The 19,987-nt window shown below is 40.8% G+C and overlaps 1 protein-coding gene across 1 annotated transcript in view; it reads left to right on the forward strand.

Annotated features, from left to right (window-relative positions):
* The window catches only part of NR2E1 (nuclear receptor subfamily 2 group E member 1), a 74,981-nt gene extending 65,834 nt beyond the window's left edge, over nucleotides 1–9,147 (forward strand). Inside the window, exon 9 of the mRNA XM_069235450.1 lies at nucleotides 7,857–9,147. Coding sequence (XP_069091551.1) covers nucleotides 7,857–8,019 — 163 coding nt within the window. The 3' untranslated portion in view covers nucleotides 8,020–9,147. The remainder of the gene's footprint in view (nucleotides 1–7,856) is intronic.
* Nucleotides 9,148–19,987: the final 10,840 nt, after the last annotated feature.

Below are 19,987 nucleotides of genomic sequence, written 5' to 3' on the forward strand. Positions count from 1 at the left end.
TGAATTCTGTGAAATGAGCATCATGCCAGAATTAATCCTGCTCTGTGTATTTATCCAAGAAGAGGCCTCCTTTTAGTGCAGAATGTCTACCCAATTGCAGTACTTTCTACTGGCTAATCTGAATAAGTTGCTTGAGGAACAGTAGTAACATTGACAAAGTTACAGAAACACACAAGGTCACTGGAGACATTACCTCTGTGTCCTTTACGGAGCTGTAGTGTCGGAGATGCACTGTACATAGACCCAACAATGTAGCACTTATAAATGTTATTGTTCCTCAAGTGTCTTCATCAGATAACTTCTTAAGGTGGAAATGCAGAGAAAGCCCTCTTGCATTTTTAGTTTCTTTTTCTACATTCAAAGTCCACAGGGGGGAACTCAAAGCCCCCATTGTCCCAGCCGGCTCCCCACCTCCTGCGGGATGGCTTGTGCATGCATGCAGGTCCATGCATGCAGGAGCAATACTTTCATTTCTTTCCCTGGCCGCATGTTTGCGGGCAAGGAAAGAGAGGAAAACTCTACTTCCAGCAAGCAGGAACATTCTGACAGCTTCCGCTTGCTGGAAGCAGTGTGTTTCCTTTTGTTGGTGGGAGCTGTCACAACTCCTGCCAAGCAAAAGCAAACATCTGTCTCCCCAAGGGTGAGCACCTCAGGAGACAGCAGGAGTCTGGACCGGGGGTGGTGGTCCCAGGGCCATAAAGGGCTCCAGGAAGGGGGCCCCTTCATTGTTCTGCATGGGCCAACCACAGGGAGTTGGTGGTCCCCGGGGCCGTATATGGTCCGGTGGGGGCCCTCCTCCCCTTCTCTAAACATGTTTAAGGCTCCAGGGAGATGGTGGTCTCCGGAGTGTGTTGGGGGTGGTCCCTGCAGCCCCGTAGTAATTTTGTAGTTGCCCTGGGGAGGTGGTGGTCCCCAAGAGGAGGTTCATGTGGCCCCCTCAGTTCTATAAAAAAAAAAAAGCCCAAGGGAGATGGTGGTCCCGGGTCTCAGGGGTGGGGGGGGCAGACCCCCATTTATTCTTTCTAAAACTAGCCCCAGGGGAGTTTGTGGCCCCGGGCCTTTAGAAAGCCCTTGGAGAGGAGCCCCATGCACTCCTTCCATGTTTTAAACTACAAATCAATGACACCCTGGGACCTGGCCCACAAGAGCACTTCACTAAAAACAAAAGCGGGAGACTGCGCTTGTTTTTTTTTTTTTTTTTTTAAATTCACAGTGAAGTTTGTATATAATCATGAATTTTTCCTGTGAATTTTAAAAAAAATATTTTTTCGCCCTGGCGGGATTCCAGGGTGACCAAGGACCAAGGCTAGGGTGGTAGGGTATTTGTACCTTTTCTTTTTTGTTGCCTTCTTTTGGGACTCTGCTGAAGCTGAGTCCCAAAATGGCTGCCAAAACTTCCTGCACGAGATCAGGAGTATTTATGAAGTTGCCGCGACCCTAGATATACAAATTTGGATTTCCTTTAATTTCTCAAAAACTAAAGATTTGTACCAAATAACAAAAAGGGTGCTTTCTGGACCAACAGCTACCTTTCAGCCAAATTGCGTAATTCTGTCCAGAGGTTCAGGCTGTAGTCGTATCTAAAATCTCTATCGGAATTAAAATGGGAAATTGACTTTTTTGAACCCCCTTTATCTAAGCCCCCTCTTGACAGATCATCCCAAAACTTTCCATGTACAACAGAACTCTAGAGGACATTTGTTTTGGAAAGTTTCATGAATTTCATCAAACTGCACCAAACATATAGCCAATTCACAAAACTCTTTTTCTAAAGAAACTAGGTCCTAACTATACCTACCTATTGGCGGCATATATATATGAATGTAAACACACACACACACACACACACATATATATATCAGGGTTTAGGGTGGGTTTGAGTATTTAGGTGGTAATGGTAACGTTAGTGTTTACGGTGGGTTTTGATATTTGGGTGGCAAGGGTAATTTTAAGGTTTAGGGTTTTTATGGGTTTTTGAGTGGCAAGGGTATTTTTAGCATTTAGGGCAGGTATGGGTTTTAGGATGGCTATGTGATTATTAGGGTTTAGGTTGGGTATGGGTTTTGGGATGGCAAGGGTATTTTGGGGGTTTAGGGTGTATGGTGTTTAGGGCGGCAAGGGTATTTTTAGGCGTCAAGGTGGGTATGGGTTTTTGGGTGCTAAGGGTATTTTTAGGGTTTAGGGTGGGTATGAGTTTTTGGGTGGCAAGGGTAATTTTTAGGTTTCAAGCTGAATATGGGTTTTTGGGTGCTAAGGGTAAATTTAGGGTATAGGGTGGGTATGGGTTTTTGGGTGGGTAAGATATTGCAGAGATTAGTGTGGGTTTGTGTTTGGTTTCTGGGTGGTATGGGTATTTTTAAGGTTTAGGGTGAGTGTAGGTTTTGGGATGGCAAGGGTAGTTTTAGGGTTTAGGGGTTGTGGGTGCATAGGGAGATATATATACACACACACGCGCACACACACACACAAACATACATAAAAATAAAAACAGAAAGAGGTTTACACTTAACTGTTACTTTTTTTCATCACATGTACGCCTTTACCATTCATGCTTTTACAACTGGAATGTAAGTATTTTTTAAGTATAAACCCATTACATATACATATTACCTAGTGGTGTCACCACTAGGTAGTTATAGCTAGGACCAAGTTTCCACAGAAAATTTGTTTTTTGACTAGCCTATATCTTTGGCACCATTTGATGAATCTTCATGACATTTTCCCCCCAAAATGCCCTGGTGGTTATTGTTGCGCACAGAAAGTTTCAGGGTGATCTGTCAAGCTGGGGCTGAGAAAAAAGAGGGGGGGCATCAAAAAAGTTGTGTTTCCCATGTTAATTCCCATAGGACCTTTAAACAAGGCTGCAGCCCGTACCACTGGACGGAACTACACCAAATTTCACGGAAAGCTAGCTTTCGGTATGCAGATTGGGCTTTCGCTTATTTGGTGTAAATCTGTTCAGCAGTTTTAGTGATATTGAAGGGATAATACATTTGTATATCTCTGGCTTTGAGGTATTCCTGAAAAAAGATGAGATTGGCTGCCAGCACTTTAAACCAGGAAGTGATGGGAGTCATCTTGGGACTTGGCTTCAGCTGAAAGCTAGAAAAAAAAAACACACAAACAAGAGAAAAGGGGCCAGGGTAGAGACAGAAAAGCATTTAAAAAAGAAATTTGCATCAAATTCGAGAATATTGAAAATTCGAGGCAAAAGATGTGAAAAAAAAGCTATTGCGCTTGTTTTTTAATAAGCTTCCGGGTGGGCCAGGTCCTGGGGCATTCATAATTTTGAATGTGGGGTGGCCTCCTGGCCCTCCACAGCCCTAGGGAACTCCACATCCCTTGAGCGATTTTTGTCATATATGCGGGGGCCCATGGCCCTCTCCCGCCACAGGGACCACCACTTCCCTGGGACAAAATGCTTATAATAAGTGGGGGGGAGGGGGCTGATGGCCTCCCCCTCCCCCCAGGACCACCACCTCCCCGGGGCATTTATGAAAAGATGTGTGGGGGCTGTGTGGCGCCCCGCAGTCCAGGGGACCACCACCTCCCTGGGGCAGATTTAAAAACAAATAGGGGGTCCATTGCAAACCCTTGTAGCCCCAAGGACCACCACCTCACCGGGGCTATTTGGAGGAGGGGGCTGCATGGAGCCACTGATGGCCTTGGGGACCGCCACCCTCCAGGGCCGGATCCTGCTATGTCCTGGGGTGCCCACCCCTAGGACATAGCTGTTTGCTGTAGCTTGGCTGCAGCTTTGAAGCACTATGATCCAATCAAGGAAGAGCTGTCAAACAGCTCTCCCTTCATCAGAGCGGAGATTCCTTTGTGTGCCTGGCCACAGAGATGCAGGCAGGCACACAGAGGAAACTGCTGTCAGAGGTAGCTGCTTTAGCAGCTCCCTCTCTGTGACAGCAATGCTGGCTCCCACAGGAGATGGGCAGCCAGTTGGGACTGTGGGGGAATTCAGGCTTCTCCCATGGTCCCCAACATTATGACTGGGTGTCTTGGGAGGGCACCCAGGTCACATGGCCAGGCTCTGGGGGTTTGGGTCTCAGAGGCAGAGATAGGCCCTGTGGCCCCCCTGCACAAAAAAAGGCAAATAAATAATTAGGCAGTGCCCTGGGGATGGGGTCCCCGTGGCCGAGATTGGATCTGTGGAAGGGGGGCCATGTGGCATGCCTCCCCCCCCCCCAAAAAAAAAAAATTGGCTGCGCCAGGGGATGGGGCCGACATCAGCCCTGTGGAGGGGGCCATGCAGCACCCCTTCATCCAAAAAATAAATAAATAATTAGCCCGTGCCCTGGGGGATGGGATCCCCCGTCGCCCCTAAAATATAAATATATTTATATTTAGGCCAGGACTTGGGGATGGGGTTCTTGGGCTGTCAGAATAGGGGGGCCGCGCTGCCACCTCCCCGCCAAAAAAATTTGTCTTGGACCCGGGGGATGGAGTTCCCAGGGCCAAAGTCAAGCTGGGGAGGGGGTTGCACTGCCCTCTCCCCCTCCCAAATAAGTTCAATATTTAGGCTGAGCTTCGGGGGAAAGGGTTCCCAGGGCTGAGATTAGCCTGGGGAGGTGGGCCGTGCGGGTTGTTATAGGAGTTGACTGGTAATAGGGGATGGCTGCAGGGTGTGGCCACAGGCGAGGCTCTGCGGCCAACCACCGCTGTGCAAGGGCAAAGGCTGTGCACAGTTGGTGGTTGGATTAACGTATAGTAATGAAAATTACTTTACGTTAAAAAAAAAAAAAAAGAAATTCACTGAAAAAAACAAAGGTTACAGGGACGTTATAGTTAGGAAATAGAATTTAAAAAAACATAGAAATTCACAGAATAAAACAAAGGTTATAGGGATGTTGAACTTTAACTATTACTGCTGAACTTCTATTGTTTTGTATGAATAAATTCAGAACCTAACTATAACGCCCCTCTAACCTTTGCTTTTTCCGTGAATTTCTATGTTTTAAAAAAATTCTATTTCCTAACTATAATGTCCCCGTAAATTTTGTATATATATATATATTCACTACGAAAACCCGAAATACCGAGGCTCTAAAGGTGGCGGTCCGACCATGGTGTCGGGAAACACCATATATATATTAAAACAAATTTCTTGTAATACCAAGAAAAGGCCAGGACACTTCCAGTATAATCAAAAACTTTTACTATCATACAGATTGTTCCTCCCAACGCGTTTCAGCCGTAGCCTTGTTCACAGATGATATAGATATATATATATATATATATATTTTTTTTTTTTAAAGGGTTTCTACTTACTGGTAAAATACTTACATTTCATGGTAAATGCATTTTTGGTAAAGGCATACCCGTTGTAAATAAAGGTGTTGTAAAGACTTTCATTGTAAAGTCTCTGTCGTGGTCCCAGAATTGTTGTAAAGGCACTTGTTGTAAATGCCGTTGTGATTCCGTCATACATCCAAATCATTCAGCTCCCTATTTATTTTAAAAACAGAGGGCCAGGATAACCCTAAAATCTTAAGACCCAAGCCAACCTTTCAAAAAAGAGGGTTCTTGCTGCACTGTTGGTTTGTTGATTACAGTGTTGAGACAGGATTGACAGGCAGCTACTGTTAAAGTAAAGGGTCTGAGCAGGAATGCAGCCATCCTAAGTTGCAGTGATATACCAACTGTTGAAAAAACATGGGTCTAAGTTTAGTTAGATCCAAGAGGCAACGTAAGAGGATCAAATGTAACAAAGAACGGGTGGAAATAAGGCTGACCCTAGATCTGCACTATTTAACTTACACATAGCTACCCTAACTGCCCCAACAGTGAGTGCCAACTCTCATCCACTTACACTGGGAGATAAATGGGCACCTATTCCTAAGAGTGTCATTGGCACCATAGGGTATTACATGTTCTTTAATAATGGGAAGTAAACACACAATTATGAATTTTGACAAAACAAAGATTGTAAAATTTGGGCTGAGGAATCTGGCGTACTCCTGGTTTGGAAAACACTCCGAGATAACACCAGTAAAACATTACACAGTTCTTAGTGTGACCTTCTCTCCAAACTGAGATTCACCTACAAGTGCTGGAGCAAAAAAATGCTCATATTTGTACTTGTTCACCTTGTTTTGACATGTATAGAAGTGTTGTTTGTGCTCCATTACTGAAAGTACTGAATTTGAAAGTAGGACGTTCGTGCTAATTTGGATTTCTGCTTTTATTTTGCTCAGTAGTAAGAAATTGAATAGAAAAGAATGAAATGTTTGTAGTGGTTGTTTCACGTTTCACCTTGCCCACTAATGATCCAATAGGTTAGGTTCATCATATATAATTTGGCAGTACAGGCCCTGATACCATACCTCTGTCACATTCAGGACTTTTAACAACTCTGTGGCCACAATAGAATGCAAATACATTACTGAATTGTATAGTATAATGAGTACTTTATTCAGATCTTTATAAAAGTATGATCTTACTGATGGATAGGGAAATACAATGGAATATCTAATGCTAGTTTTAAAAAACAGTAGCACACAAGCAAATCAAATTGTAAAGCTGGTCGGAAGAATCTGTTTCCCTGATACTGTGAAATCCCTTGAGAATCAGTACCTTGATTTAAGTCTGTATCATTACTTAACCAATGCTTTAAATTGACCTTCCTGTCATGACTTCCTTAATGCTTGTTTTAACAAATAGGAAGTAACTTAATGTTAGGGCTATGGGTGCACAAACTGAATCAAGATAAGAGATCTCATACTTTTGATAAATATTTATTACAAATACAGTGTGCCCACTTTCAAAGGAGCAGTCCATAATTGTTTGCAAAGTTCCACAAATGCTAACTGTATTAAATTCCTACATTTCTCACTGAGAATTGTTACAGGTTACAACTGCAGATGTTGCTAAATAAGAAGTATTGGTTGAATACTATGTGTTTTTCTTAAATAAAAAAAACTAGAGCAAATCATTTATTTAATGAAATGAATCTAATAATGTGGTCAGTTGGGCATGGTAGCTAAGATTATAATGGTGAGTTTTGACTTGATACGTCAAACATAATCAAATTGTGCATGTGAACAAATTATTCTTTGTATTAATGTTTTTAATTAAAAGAAGCTCTAATGTGAGCAGAATACATGATGAAGAAACGGCTTGATTAACATTTTATTATTTCTGTTAATAAGGGTCGTCACTTTCTCATTAACATGTGTACCATGTCTCTTTCAAGTTAGGTCATTGGTTGTCAAACATTAGTTAATATACCTTTCTGATTGCTGCACCTACCAAGTTTCTTGCTCAAGCTTGGATATAACTATTCTTATTTTGTATTTAGTGTACATTTTTCAAATTGTTCAAAAACTGTGTTTTATTAATTGCTATTCCATTTTTGGCTTTCTTAAATGTTAACATCATCTGTAAATCGTCTATAAAATGTTACTGCTACTACTTCTACTTCTTAAAGTTCTAGGGTGAGTTTCATACTATGTTGTGCCTGAATTACATTTGTGGGTCATATTCCTGACTGCACTTTTGAAAACAAAGTGTCATATTTTGTGTGGAAATGTGATAAAATTTCTTAATATAAGAAAGATCTTTTTCCCAATGCCAGATTTACAAACTTTTGAAAAAAAATTGGCGGCAGGGTGTTTCACAGCAATTAACATAATTTGGGAGAGGAGTTAAATTGTTGGTTTGGAGAGTAGGCAAGTATCAGTCATGCACCTTCGCTAAAGGCTCTTAATGTAAAGATCTATGAAATGTAAATATCTATAAAATTTCAGCCTTATTTGTGAAGGTTTATTATACTTTGGAATTGTGTAAGAGCAACAACTGGAAAATCAGAACATGCTAATTACATTTTTGGTTTCTTCTTCTCCTGGCAGGTATCCCACACAGCCATGTCGCTTTGGAAAATTACTCTTGCTTTTGCCAGCTCTACGCTCCATCAGCCCATCCACCATAGAAGAAGTATTCTTCAAAAAAACAATTGGAAATGTCCCAATCACAAGACTACTTTCAGACATGTACAAATCAAGTGACATATAACGAGATGGACAGCATAAGACTTTGTAAAGATGTACTAATTTGGGGACAAGGAATCCTACAGGAAGCAAACCTGAATCTGTGCACCTCGAATGGAACTAGGACCTCAAAATGTTAATCCTTCTAGAAAAGGAGCATATGCTGGTACACGCCTAGTGGGATGTCCTCACAAAATGAGTAATTTGTTCTTGGAAACAGTTCAAGTCTATCAGAAAAATTAGTTCTCTTCCTCTGGGTTGTGGAAATACTTCCTAAAAGCGAGTCAGATGAAAAACTGTACTTTTTGTTCACTCCACTAATTACATGGTTGGCTGAAAAGACACAAAACAATGATTTGTATTTATTTTGGTCAAAATTTTAATATGTTGCTTCTTTTTTATTATTTCCACCAAAATTTCAACCATGGAGAAAAAAGAAAATCAAAATGGGGGTCGCTGCCAGGAAATGGCCTCTAAATCTGTGATAAGAGTTTTATTTCACTGACTCTTATCTGGAACACTTTTCACCGTTGACTTTTGTTCAATTTGTTGTTCGTAATGTTTTCAACCCAACCAACACTTGAGTTACTGTTATAAAAACAGATCAAGCTGAAAGAAAAACCCAACAAAGCAAGACGAGTCCCTCAGAGGAAACAGGAGGGCGCAACCAAGTTGATTAAAGAGGATTATGCTGGTGATTAGGGCATTGCCCAGCGGACTACTGCGGAAGCCAAAAGCAAAGAGGTCTGAACCTACCGTCATTGAGAGGTGAAAACTTACACAGGTGTGCACAAACTATCGAATCAAATTATATAATCTCACAAGGCCAACGGCACACGTGCAGCTCATCAAGGACTAACTACTTATGTCACACTGAATCTTTGGCGGAAAAAAAATCCAGTCATTGCTCCTTTATTACCGAACTGCACGTAAGAAACATGTAGTAACAAACATTACTCAATAGCTGCTGTACTTTTAAGTTTCGGTTTCTTATTAGGTACTAGCGCGGAAGAAGGAATAAATATCAGCACTTGGACTATCACAGAATGAGTAAAACTTTTTTTGTGCACAGTAAATTAACGGAGTTGTGAATTCAAAAGTTGTACTCCCTGTCTTTACACAGAATAAAAGTATATATTGAATTTTAAGTCAACCTTTCAAATGGTTCTGTGGTTTGTCTCCTACTCATATTCCTATATTTTTCAGAGAACGATAATTTATTAGCTAACTCGAGTTATTAAAAGTGGCTAACACGAAATGGTACGCTTCTTGTGAATCTTGAAACTAAGCATCACCACCAGAACAAACCTTCTCTGTCCTTTAAATCTACAGCACACCTTCCATTGTTCACACTTTTGTGTCTTCAATAATACGTCCTAGGTGGGCTGCCTATAATTCCTCCTCATAATCAAAAAACAAACTGGTTGCATTTTGATTTTTTTAAATTAGTTTAATTAAAATCCCTTGCCCAACGTGACTGCACAAGATCTCGAGTGAAGGAAAGCTCCACACAATCGAGCATGTCAACAATTTGAATTTCTGTTGTGAGAACTGTGACATCAAACGCAGACAATGTCTGCTAGTGATTGAATGACATTTTTAGGGATTTCCTGTTTATCGGACGCAGTGTGGGTCAAAGGTCACTTCCTTTTGATCTACTGTATATAAACTAGGTGAATGACTGGTTGGACCTAAAACAATTCTGAAAAATCAAATTGTTATAAAAATATGCTTCGAATAGTTGGTACTACAAAGCACATAAGGGATACATTCATATATGCTACCTGTTTTGTTGTAAGAAATGATTGTTTTAATTTTTTATGGACCTGTTCAATTATACTTCACTGCTAGTTAAACACACCCTCCGGAGGTGCCCTTTTATTGTAATTGGTTTATCTCTTTATCATTAATCCTTGCAAAACTTTGGATTAGGGGTGGGACCAAGCGCAATAAACTAACAGGCACACGGAAGGTTTGTGCTTTGTGGTCAATAGATTGATTGCGTACAGGACTTTCTGCAAAATGCATCATTGTTTTGTAAGTAGAAAACCAACACCTGCTCTTGCAAGAGTGATGTTATTCATTGGGGTAAAAATATTTTTAGTGGCTGCCTCCCAAAACCACATAAGTCCCTTGCTCGGGCAGTTAGCACATCTAATGGGCATCCTAGCAAGATCGCACATTGCCTTTATTTGCATATTTTCTTTTACGTCCAGCTCAAGTTTTTACCTCTCAAGTTTTTTTTTCATAAGCGAGTGCTTGTTGTATGCTCCCTTGTGCTGTTTGAAATGACAATTTCTTGAATCTGTGCATCGTTCTATCTGCAACAGCCTGACGTGCATGCAAAGGCGGGAAGATATTAACATCAGATTATGAATGAAAAGAAGGTGAATCCACTATTTCTGCTTCACCAGCACTGCCACAGGAGTGGTGGGAGTGACAGAGCTGGGGAACCCATGGACACAGACATTTTACTATCGAAAATAAAACGGAGGACAAAAGTGGCAATAACATTTGCGGTACACACTAAACTCTCTCATGCGATTGAAGTGTACATATGCGTCCTCACACTGCCAAAATTCTGACCAGATGCGACAGAGCAGCTGTTATCTGCATCCTGAATGAATGAATAATTAATAAATGAAAGAATGAATGAGGGCATTTAAAGAGCATAGGTTTGAAAAGTGAATCACCTCGGGTAACTGTCAGAGTGAAAGCACATTGCTCTGAAAAGAAGCGCTATAGTTTTTTTTTTTTTTTACAGCGAAGTTGTGTATTCCATTGCAGATGGAAATATTAAGAAAACTCTTTAATCCTGCCCAAAGTCCTTGATGCTGATCGCTCGGCATGAATTTATCACCGTGAGAAGTCCTTCCAGCTTTAAAAACATGAACACAAGATTCTGTTGATAAACAAGCATTGACAGACCTTTGCAGTTATTGCCCTGTTTTGAACCTTACCTCTTCGGGAGTCCGCCGGGATTGATGGAAGGTAACACATGTTAAGACCGATTCAAAACTGGTTTCAGTCTTGCTGAATATGGTGAAATTAGGCCTTCAGTATAGCACATTCTAGCACTTTCCTTTCTTTCGAAATAGAAGAACAATTTAGGTCCATTTGTTTAGAGGATTTTTTATTTCATGTTTCATCTTCAAAACAGGTTTATAAGCTAGGTCCTGACTCAGGAACTATCTTGTAACTATGATAAATTCAGATTTTATAACAGAGGTATAACAGTTTTGCTCCTGGCTTGTTAGCCACTGAGCTTTTTTAAGGCTGAATGAGCGATGCACGTGAATAATAAAACAAAATCACATAGAACAGAATGAAAAGTATCGGAACAAATCCGTTTGTGAAGTAATATGGTTTCAGCACTGGTTGGGACATGGACTCAGTCCTGGACGACTTCGGGACAGTGGTTGATGGATAATTTGTTAGAACCCTTGTCATTCTGCACTTGTTTGCAGCTTTTGACGCCATTTAAAACAACATTATCTTCCAATACCTCCATGAGATCAGAATCCGGGATACATCTCATAGGTAAATCTCAAGTTTCCTATATAATCCGTGTCAAAGAATCTCACTTCAGCATTTTTATTCAGTGTCTTAATTGTGGGGCAGCACACAGGACTACGTTTTCCCCATTTTGTTAGCTACCTACAGAAATTTCAATTATACATTTCTAAGCAATGATTCCAAATTTAAAAAAAGGTTACAAAGGGCCAAAATGGGCTGCCGACCTTTACATATTCAACAGTTACTACTTTTTACTAATTAGTTTTGACATTTTAATAGGCAAAAGGCACCTACCTGTTGACAATCTTCTCTCCTTGCGTCGTCTCTCCCAGACCTGACATGCAACGCTTACAGGACCCAGGAAGCTGCACAAGCCAAACCGGACGCTGGTTTCATGCTGGTAACCAGCATTAGTGAGGGCAGCTCTGTCAGCGCTCACCAGAGCGCTGGAGGCCTATGCTTTCTCTAACCCAGTTGTCTTAAGACAGCTGGGTTAGAGATGTTTAAAATGTGCATGTTAGGTTGGTCGTAACAAGACAGCCGGCCAAAGGGACATGTGCCCTTTAAACAAATGCACAGCCTCCTTCTGCCACTTGGCAGCAATTGCCACACCATGTCCTGACAACTAGTTCAAGAAGGGGTGCTGAAAAATAAAATGGCAATAAACAAAGTTTATTACCAGTTTATTTTTCCTTTATGGGGGGCATTGATTTGGCGGGTTGATGCTCTTCTGCCCACATGGAGGGACCGCCCTTGGTTTTGAGAGCTTTTTGAAACTGCCCCAATGAAGCAGCAACTGTGGTGCAAGAAGAGATCACTCCAGGGTTTCAGTACATATGCAGGCTGATGTGTGGATTCTTTTAAGTCTGTGTTCACGTCTTGATTTCGGTTGCTGTTCTTCGGGTAAGTCACAGGAGCCCTTGCTAATTCGTTATTCTGGCTACCTATTTCCTGTGGATTTTTACATAAATCTATAAATTTGGCTATCATTTTCCTATACCATCATTAACAAACGTTATATATGATTAACCCCCTTGATAACAAAGACCAATTGATTTACTTATATTGCTAGACCAACCCCCGTTATTATATATTTTTCTTACCATTGCAATGTTAAACCACACTCAATTTATCTCTATATATTGCCTATATCTCACCACTATTTTATAATGTATATTGTCCACAAAAATATGAAGTGCCATTATGCTCTAACGATATTTTTTAACATTCAATCTATACAAGTGACTTGTACCTGTTATATTTTTGTATTTAGACCATCAATATTCTCATTATGAAAATGTTACCTATGAATATATCTATGGTATGGTTTTTTTCGCCTTCTGTCCACATATCTCTATAAAGGATTGCATGTTTTGCTTCACTCTATGAGACCATCTGGACACGCTGGCTTATTCACCTACATGTTATATATTTTATGACGTCATGCCAGCACCGCTCTCAATTCTATGTCTCTTTATTGATTCTATAGTACTCTAACTTCACTTTCATGCACAGGTTTCCTGACACTTGTTCAGTCTTGATTAACAATGATAGGATTATAGTAAATTACACTCTGCTGCCCTTCTCAATGGCTTTCTTAATTGGATAATGGGTCTTTTTATTCACTGGGATCATGTTAGGGTCTTATACTTGTTCTGTTGTGCTCACTATCTTACTACCCTGACCCAACTAATCATTCACCAGCACGGAAGAGTTCTAGCCCAGCATGATCACACTAACCTTTAATAACGGATAGGTTACCTTTAATATCTAACTTGCATACTCTTTATTACTTGCAGCCTTGAGAAAGCCCTAGGTGAACACACCACAAGGGGTGAAACACGTGTCGGCTGTTTTACTTCATGCAACCTCACGATTTTCTTCAACATTGGGTTTCAATGACTGCACAAGAATCATAGACTATTATCTTATCATGCAACCTTAAAATTCACCCCTATGTTGGACATGAACTACTGCATGCGATCTACGCTCAGAAAAGAGCTTTTGCACTTTCAATGTAGGAAATAAATGTACTGAATCACTCGTGGACTTGATGAAGTATCTACTGCTTGCTACCTGCAATATGCAAATCTAATTCTCTAATACAGTCTGCTCGTGTGTATGTTTCACAACAAGTTTAGGAAACTCCCCAAATTGTTCACACATTGACTGTGAAATTGTTCAGAAGCTGCAGTGATGTTCATTAGCCCTACTTCGTCTCTCTATGTCAAAGTTATTTATTTGCTTTTCAGGTTCAACCTCAATTACCGCAAAATAATTACAGTAAAACGTAACTAAAGTTGTATAAAAGAGCAATGTAAAACAATAACAAATGTATCCCAGAGTTCATATCGGGCCATAGTAATGGAAATATAACATTTCAGTAACTGAAACTAAGTTCAGAAAGAACAACTGAAGACAGCAACTAAAGAAACCAAGATAGGAACAATGTAGACTTTCCTAGAAGTTTATGAAGGAAAGTCTAATTTCATTAAAAACACACAAGCAAGAATTATGCTTTCTTTTATTGCTAACATTTAATAGCAGTAGCAGTTAAGATAACATGAACAACTACAAATTCCAATAGGCGAAGGGTACATAGCCAATGGGAAGAAAAACGTAGTACATAGTGAACCACCAATCGCAACAACATATACACTATCACACCTAACTTGACGGCGAACAGCCCTCTTTTCTTGTGCGAGAAATTAATAAGTAGTGAACAGTGGTAAAATAGAGAGCATAATAAAAAATGCGATGAGAGAAAAATGTTCTTGACAAAAGTTTATGAATCAGAGAAACAGAAACTGGAGGAGGTAACAGTAGAAACTGCAGACCTGTGTAGATCTGAAGTAGGAGCTGAGTTGCTTCAAAATCCACAATATGGTAATGGAGCATTAAGAGGTAGCTGATGAAGGAGTTGAAGCCGCTGTCAGGGAGGGAAAGAAACATGAATTTAAAAAATATTGTGGTGGGATAATACTAGCCTCTGTGTCTTTAATAAAATAAAGACGCTCCTTCATAACCAACTAGGAAAATCTTCGTTTTATTTCAAGAGCGGAGGCTCCTATTATGTTTGTTTAAAGCAAATTAATGACACGTGAAGAAGCATTATGTACAGGTTTATAATAAAACACTTTGAACACATTGCCATTTGACCAATCAGCTGATCTGAGAATGTCCTCCAGACAGGAACCTGCCCAAAAGGCTTTTAAAAGCCATAGCTCCCTTGGAAGAATGGGCACTAAAATGGAAATATCAATACCCACTAAAGACCTCATCCATTTGACCCAGTGGGCAAGAGCAGGGGAAGAAACTGGTTCATATGGTTTTCTAAAGTAAATGATGATTTGGGACGCTAAGGACGTTCTTAGATCAGCAGTTTTTTGTTCATAAACCTTTAGACATTGTCCCACACAAAGTTTGGGAAGGTCAAGAAAATAAGGGTTAACACTGAGGTCAGGTTAGTTACGTCTATGAACTGCGAATAAAACACCTGTTGGTGTAAATTGACGAGATGCAATTTCTAATTCTCTAACATCTGAAAGTCTTTTAATAGAAATTAGGCATAACAACATAGTTCAGTATATAACATTTTTAGGGAAAGAAGGCTACTATCAAGGACATGAAAAAAAACAATTTTAGAACAACATTTACGTCCCATAGGGAGTTGTATTTAGGAACAGGGAGATTGCAAAATGTTAGTCCCTTCAACATTCGAAAAAAGAGCGGGTGTTCCCCCACAGGTTTTGCGTTGATATACGGGTGGTTGGTTGATATGGCTGACCTATACAAATTGACTGTGAGATAAATCCTAACTTTGCCAGCCTCTGCCGCCAGAAAATTGATAATGAATGTTATATTCACTGAAAAGGGATCAATGTCTTTTCCCACACACCAGCCAGCCCATAAGTACCAAGCCGATTTGTACGCATCTGTAGTTCCTGGAGCCCAGGACTGTTTGATATAGTTTGAAGCGTCTGCCAAAATGAAAGGGGGAGATTGGGAATTCCTGAAATCTTCCAAGCTGAGAGGGTAAGGACGTTGTCTATGACCAGTTTGTGAGGGAGACTCAGAGGGTTAAGTAGAAGGTTCGGGAATGAAGGAAGAAGAATCAGGAAATCCATGGTCCGTTCCAGAAGGGGCTCGGAACCACACCTGAGAATGCCAGAATGGTGCTATGAGTACTAGGACTGCCTGTTGTTGTCTTACTTGTGCTAGATCTCTGCTGATCATGAGAAAAGGAGGAAAAGCATAATTCAGTAAAGCCGACCAGTCCTGTAAAAAAACATCTGAGGCTAATGCCAAGGGATCTGGGTGCCAATTGAAAAATTGAGGAAGCTGGGAGTTGAGGCGGGAAGCAGAGAGATCTATTGAAATGGACCCTATTTGTGTTGGAGGGACCCTAACATAGAGGGATGACACTTCCAATCACTGGAATCTCAAAGACGACAAGAATGCCAGGCTGCTATGGAGTTTAGATTGCCTGGTAAATATCCTGCATATACAGAAATTTTGTTTTGGGGATTTTTGTCTCCTAACCTTTTTGCTAGTTCTGCCAAAGGTTTGGATTTGGTGCTTCTAGATGACTGATTTAACAGACCGGTGAGATGTTGTCCATTCTGACAAGAATAAAACAGCGAACCCTGTTCTTTGCAAGGCTTCTGATTGCAAGGAGCCTGCAAGCAACTCTAAACAACTGATATGCAATTTGGACTCCTCTAGTAACCATGTACCACCAGCAGAGATTGGTCCACAGCGGGCACCCAAACCATGCAGCTTGCATCTGATTCTAACACAAGATTTGGGGCTGATGCAAAGATGGTCTTGCTATACTAGGTATCTAAATGGTCTATCCACCATTGCAAATCTATGTGAGATTCTTGATCTAAAGAGATGCTGAGTAAGCAATAGCTTTTTGTAAGTGTCAAATTTGTAATCTCTAGAGAGCCCGGTAACGCATGGGACCTGGGAAAATGGCTTGGAAAGAAGAAGAATATAGGAGGGCTACTGTCCTTGCCAGAGACCTGAATGAGATTACAGAACTGTGAAGTGCCTGAAGAATCTCGGAATTTATGGACTTTCAGTTTGCTGAAGGAAGATGTAATGTGGCGGAGACTGAGTTTATAAAGAAACCTAAGAATTCTATTTGTTGAGTGGGAGTCAGAAGAGACTTTTCCCCTTAGATCTTACAAGAGAGAACAAGTTAGTTGAATGTGAGATCGAAGGGAGGGAAGATTTTGGCTCATGAAGAGGATGTTGTCCAGATAAATATTCAGTCTGACAACTTGAGCTCTGAGAAAAGCTACCACCGGTTTCATGAGTTTGGTAAAGCACCATGGTGCTGATGAAAGACCGAAGGGGAGAGAGGAAAAGTGGAAGGTTTGAGCTAACCATTGAGTTACAAGTACTTACTGTAGTCTGGGTGGACAGGACCAGAGAGGTATGCGTCCTGTACATCCACATGAACCATCCAGTCATTATGGAGTAGAGAGTCTCTGAGATGAATAATCGTTTCCATTTTGAAGTGTTGGTAAATTACAAATTGATTTAAACTTTGAGGTTGATGACTTGTCGCATCTTTTTGTTTTTCTTTTGCACTACAAAAGTGGAACTGTAAAAACCCAAATGGGCGGGATAACAGGACAATTGCTTGCTTTTGACGAAGGGCCTGACTCTCAATCAAAATGAGGTTGGACATCTCTGTTGAAAATTGGGGAGGATGAGGGAAAACATATTGAAAAGGTTTTCAGTAACGTTCAATAGCGTACCCCTGCACAGTGTTTAAAACCCATGGGTGTGAGGTTATGGAACGCCATTTTTGGAGAAATAAACGAAGACTACCTCCTACGGGAGGAAGACCAGAAGGTAGACTCACCTGTTTTGGTAGTATATCTGGAACACTGTGGTCTGTATTCCCGATACGAGGAATTAAAGGATCCTCTGGAACCTGTATTGTTGTAATTACGGCCAGCAAAGCGGTTCCTGCCTCTGCCAGTCCTGATGAAAACCCATTGAGAAAACATCTTCTTCAAGGACTGCTGGGTTTTATCTAGAGAAGCAAAAGTGGATACATACTTGCTGAGTTCTTTTATGAAAGTATTGCCAGAAATAAGGCCCTCTGCCTTGATGAACCACTGCTAGATTTATCAGTTTTGGGTCTAATTTTAACAAGAGACCCTTCCTGCGCTCATGCAAGAGTGCTGAATTGGCATTACTAAGTAAGCAGAAACCTTGCTGGACACACAATGTTAGTTCTTCTGGGTTAATTGGAAAATACTCCAGTCTGGATACTTCTGCAAGATTAAAGATGCGGGCTAGGAGGCCCATTACGTCCAACAGCGTATCCTGACATGTAGATTATTCCTTGCTAAACCCTTGAGAGGATCCTTTCCAAATTGAGAAAAGGTTAGGAGAGATGGGTCGATAGTTGTAGTAGTAGTAATCGTTCAATGGAGAGAAGGATGAGGCCACTTAGACCTAAGTTTAGCCCTTGTCTGCTTATCCAGGGGGGAGTGTAATCTAGATGTTACACACTCTCCAATGTGGTCCCCAGCGAACCATTATGTACAATTTGGTTGGTGTATGCTATTAGGGACAAACATTGGAACCCCCTCTGAATCTGTCACCATTTTGGGTTTCGAGACCTCTTGTGGAATACTTTTGGTCTTTTTAGGAGGGGGGGGCAAAGAGGTCTGTTTCCATCATCAAATTTATCATTGTCCGAATCGATATCACTCATATCATCATTAGTGCCTGGTATATTGGAGACTATTATGAGGGATAGAATATGTTTGCTTTTTGCTTTGCACTTGGAAGGCAATTTGTAGTATTTATCTTGATTATTCCCCTCCTTTATAGGAGGCCTGTGGGGGAACCGCTTCCTCTGCCTTGTGTGAGGAAGCCTCACTATTCAATAGCACCATTTTATTTGATTTTATAGGTTTGGAGTCAGATATAGGGTGCTTTCTGCTATCCCCCGCAGATTGGGCCAAAATAGTCCTAGACATGATACTAATAAAGGAATTTTCCAAATTCTTTGTTTATTTATCCATTGAGGCAGAAACTGCCTGTTCCACGGAGGCTTGAATAAAGTCATTCAAATGTTTTTTTTTTTTTTTACAAAGTCCTCCTCTTCACTCATATCCTGGAGTAAAGGAGAACTATCAATCTCCATAGTCTCCAATGAAAACAACAGAAAAAAACAGTGAAAGTTGAATAACCTGAGAGGAAAGGGTAACATTTATGTAGGAGTTGGGCAGGAGTGACAACTCTGCCTTTGGGTGGTAACACATTGGAAAAACGGCGTGAGGGGAAGGCGAAGACTGAAGTATGCCGGGACAGAGACCACGTCTCTTCAGTGTCAGAAGCTTGACAAGCTGAAGGCCAGGCAGCAGGCAAACCGCTCGCCAAGATGTGCAAGGAAAATTGGTCTGTGAGGGGAAAAAACCTAGCAGAGATGGTGAGGGCGATAACGATGTTCCTCAGAACCGCAACAAAATGGATACTGCAGTTTGAGGATGCGTTGGAGTGCGAGGGACATGGCGCTCGTGAGAAATGCAGCAACATGCCGATTAGGAAATGAAAAGCTTCCAACACAAATCTCTCTATGCAAACACCAATATATAATAAAACCAAAATGTTATACAACCACAAATACAATATGATGAAACAGTAAAACTAGGTACTTCTCTTGACTGCGAGCAGCAAGAAAAGAGAGCAGTTCGCAGTCAAGTTAGGTGTTATAGTGTAAACGTTGTTGTAATCTGTGGCTCACTATGTACTACGTTTTACTTACCATTGGCTATGTAACCTTCACCTATTGGGATTTGTAGTTTTTCATGTTAATATGACTGCTGCAACTATTAAATTTTGGTAAGAAAAGAAAGCATAATAGGAGCCTCCGGTCTTGAAATAAAATTTAAACCACTAGAGCATTCAATAGTTTTGCCAGAGCAATATCTAAAAAGTTTACTGCGAAGGGGTAGGAATTATTTGTCAAAGCCCTTGTGAACCAAAATAAAAAATAGCAATGCATTCAGTAAAAGTCGGTGTGCAAATTGCGATCACTTCTGCATTCCAAATAAGAGACTGCAAATTGTACTTAATCGCAATTTACGATTTTCAATTTAGAATACTGGTACTGAAATCGGGAAGCTCCAGGATCAAGAGGCTCACCTCAGCAGACCCCTGTACTGACTAGAACTACTTTATTCTGAACTACCTTTTTCCTTTTGACCACCAGGTTGGCATTGTCTTGACACTGTAGGGAAGACTGGCCAATGATGAAGCATGCCACAACTAAGGGGGTGAGACCTTTCTGTACATAAACACTTGGGCGTCTGTTATTTTTCTGGTCCTTATGTTCATGAGTCGAGAAATATTCAATGGAGAGAAGGTGAGACGTTTCATACTGCTCTTCCTTTTTGTGAATTTAGTGTGATATGTGGATGCTTTAGGGCAGGAATTTTGGGCTC

This window comes from Pleurodeles waltl, chromosome 5, assembly GCF_031143425.1.
Source record: "Pleurodeles waltl isolate 20211129_DDA chromosome 5, aPleWal1.hap1.20221129, whole genome shotgun sequence".
NCBI classification, from domain to species: domain Eukaryota; kingdom Metazoa; phylum Chordata; class Amphibia; order Caudata; family Salamandridae; genus Pleurodeles; species Pleurodeles waltl.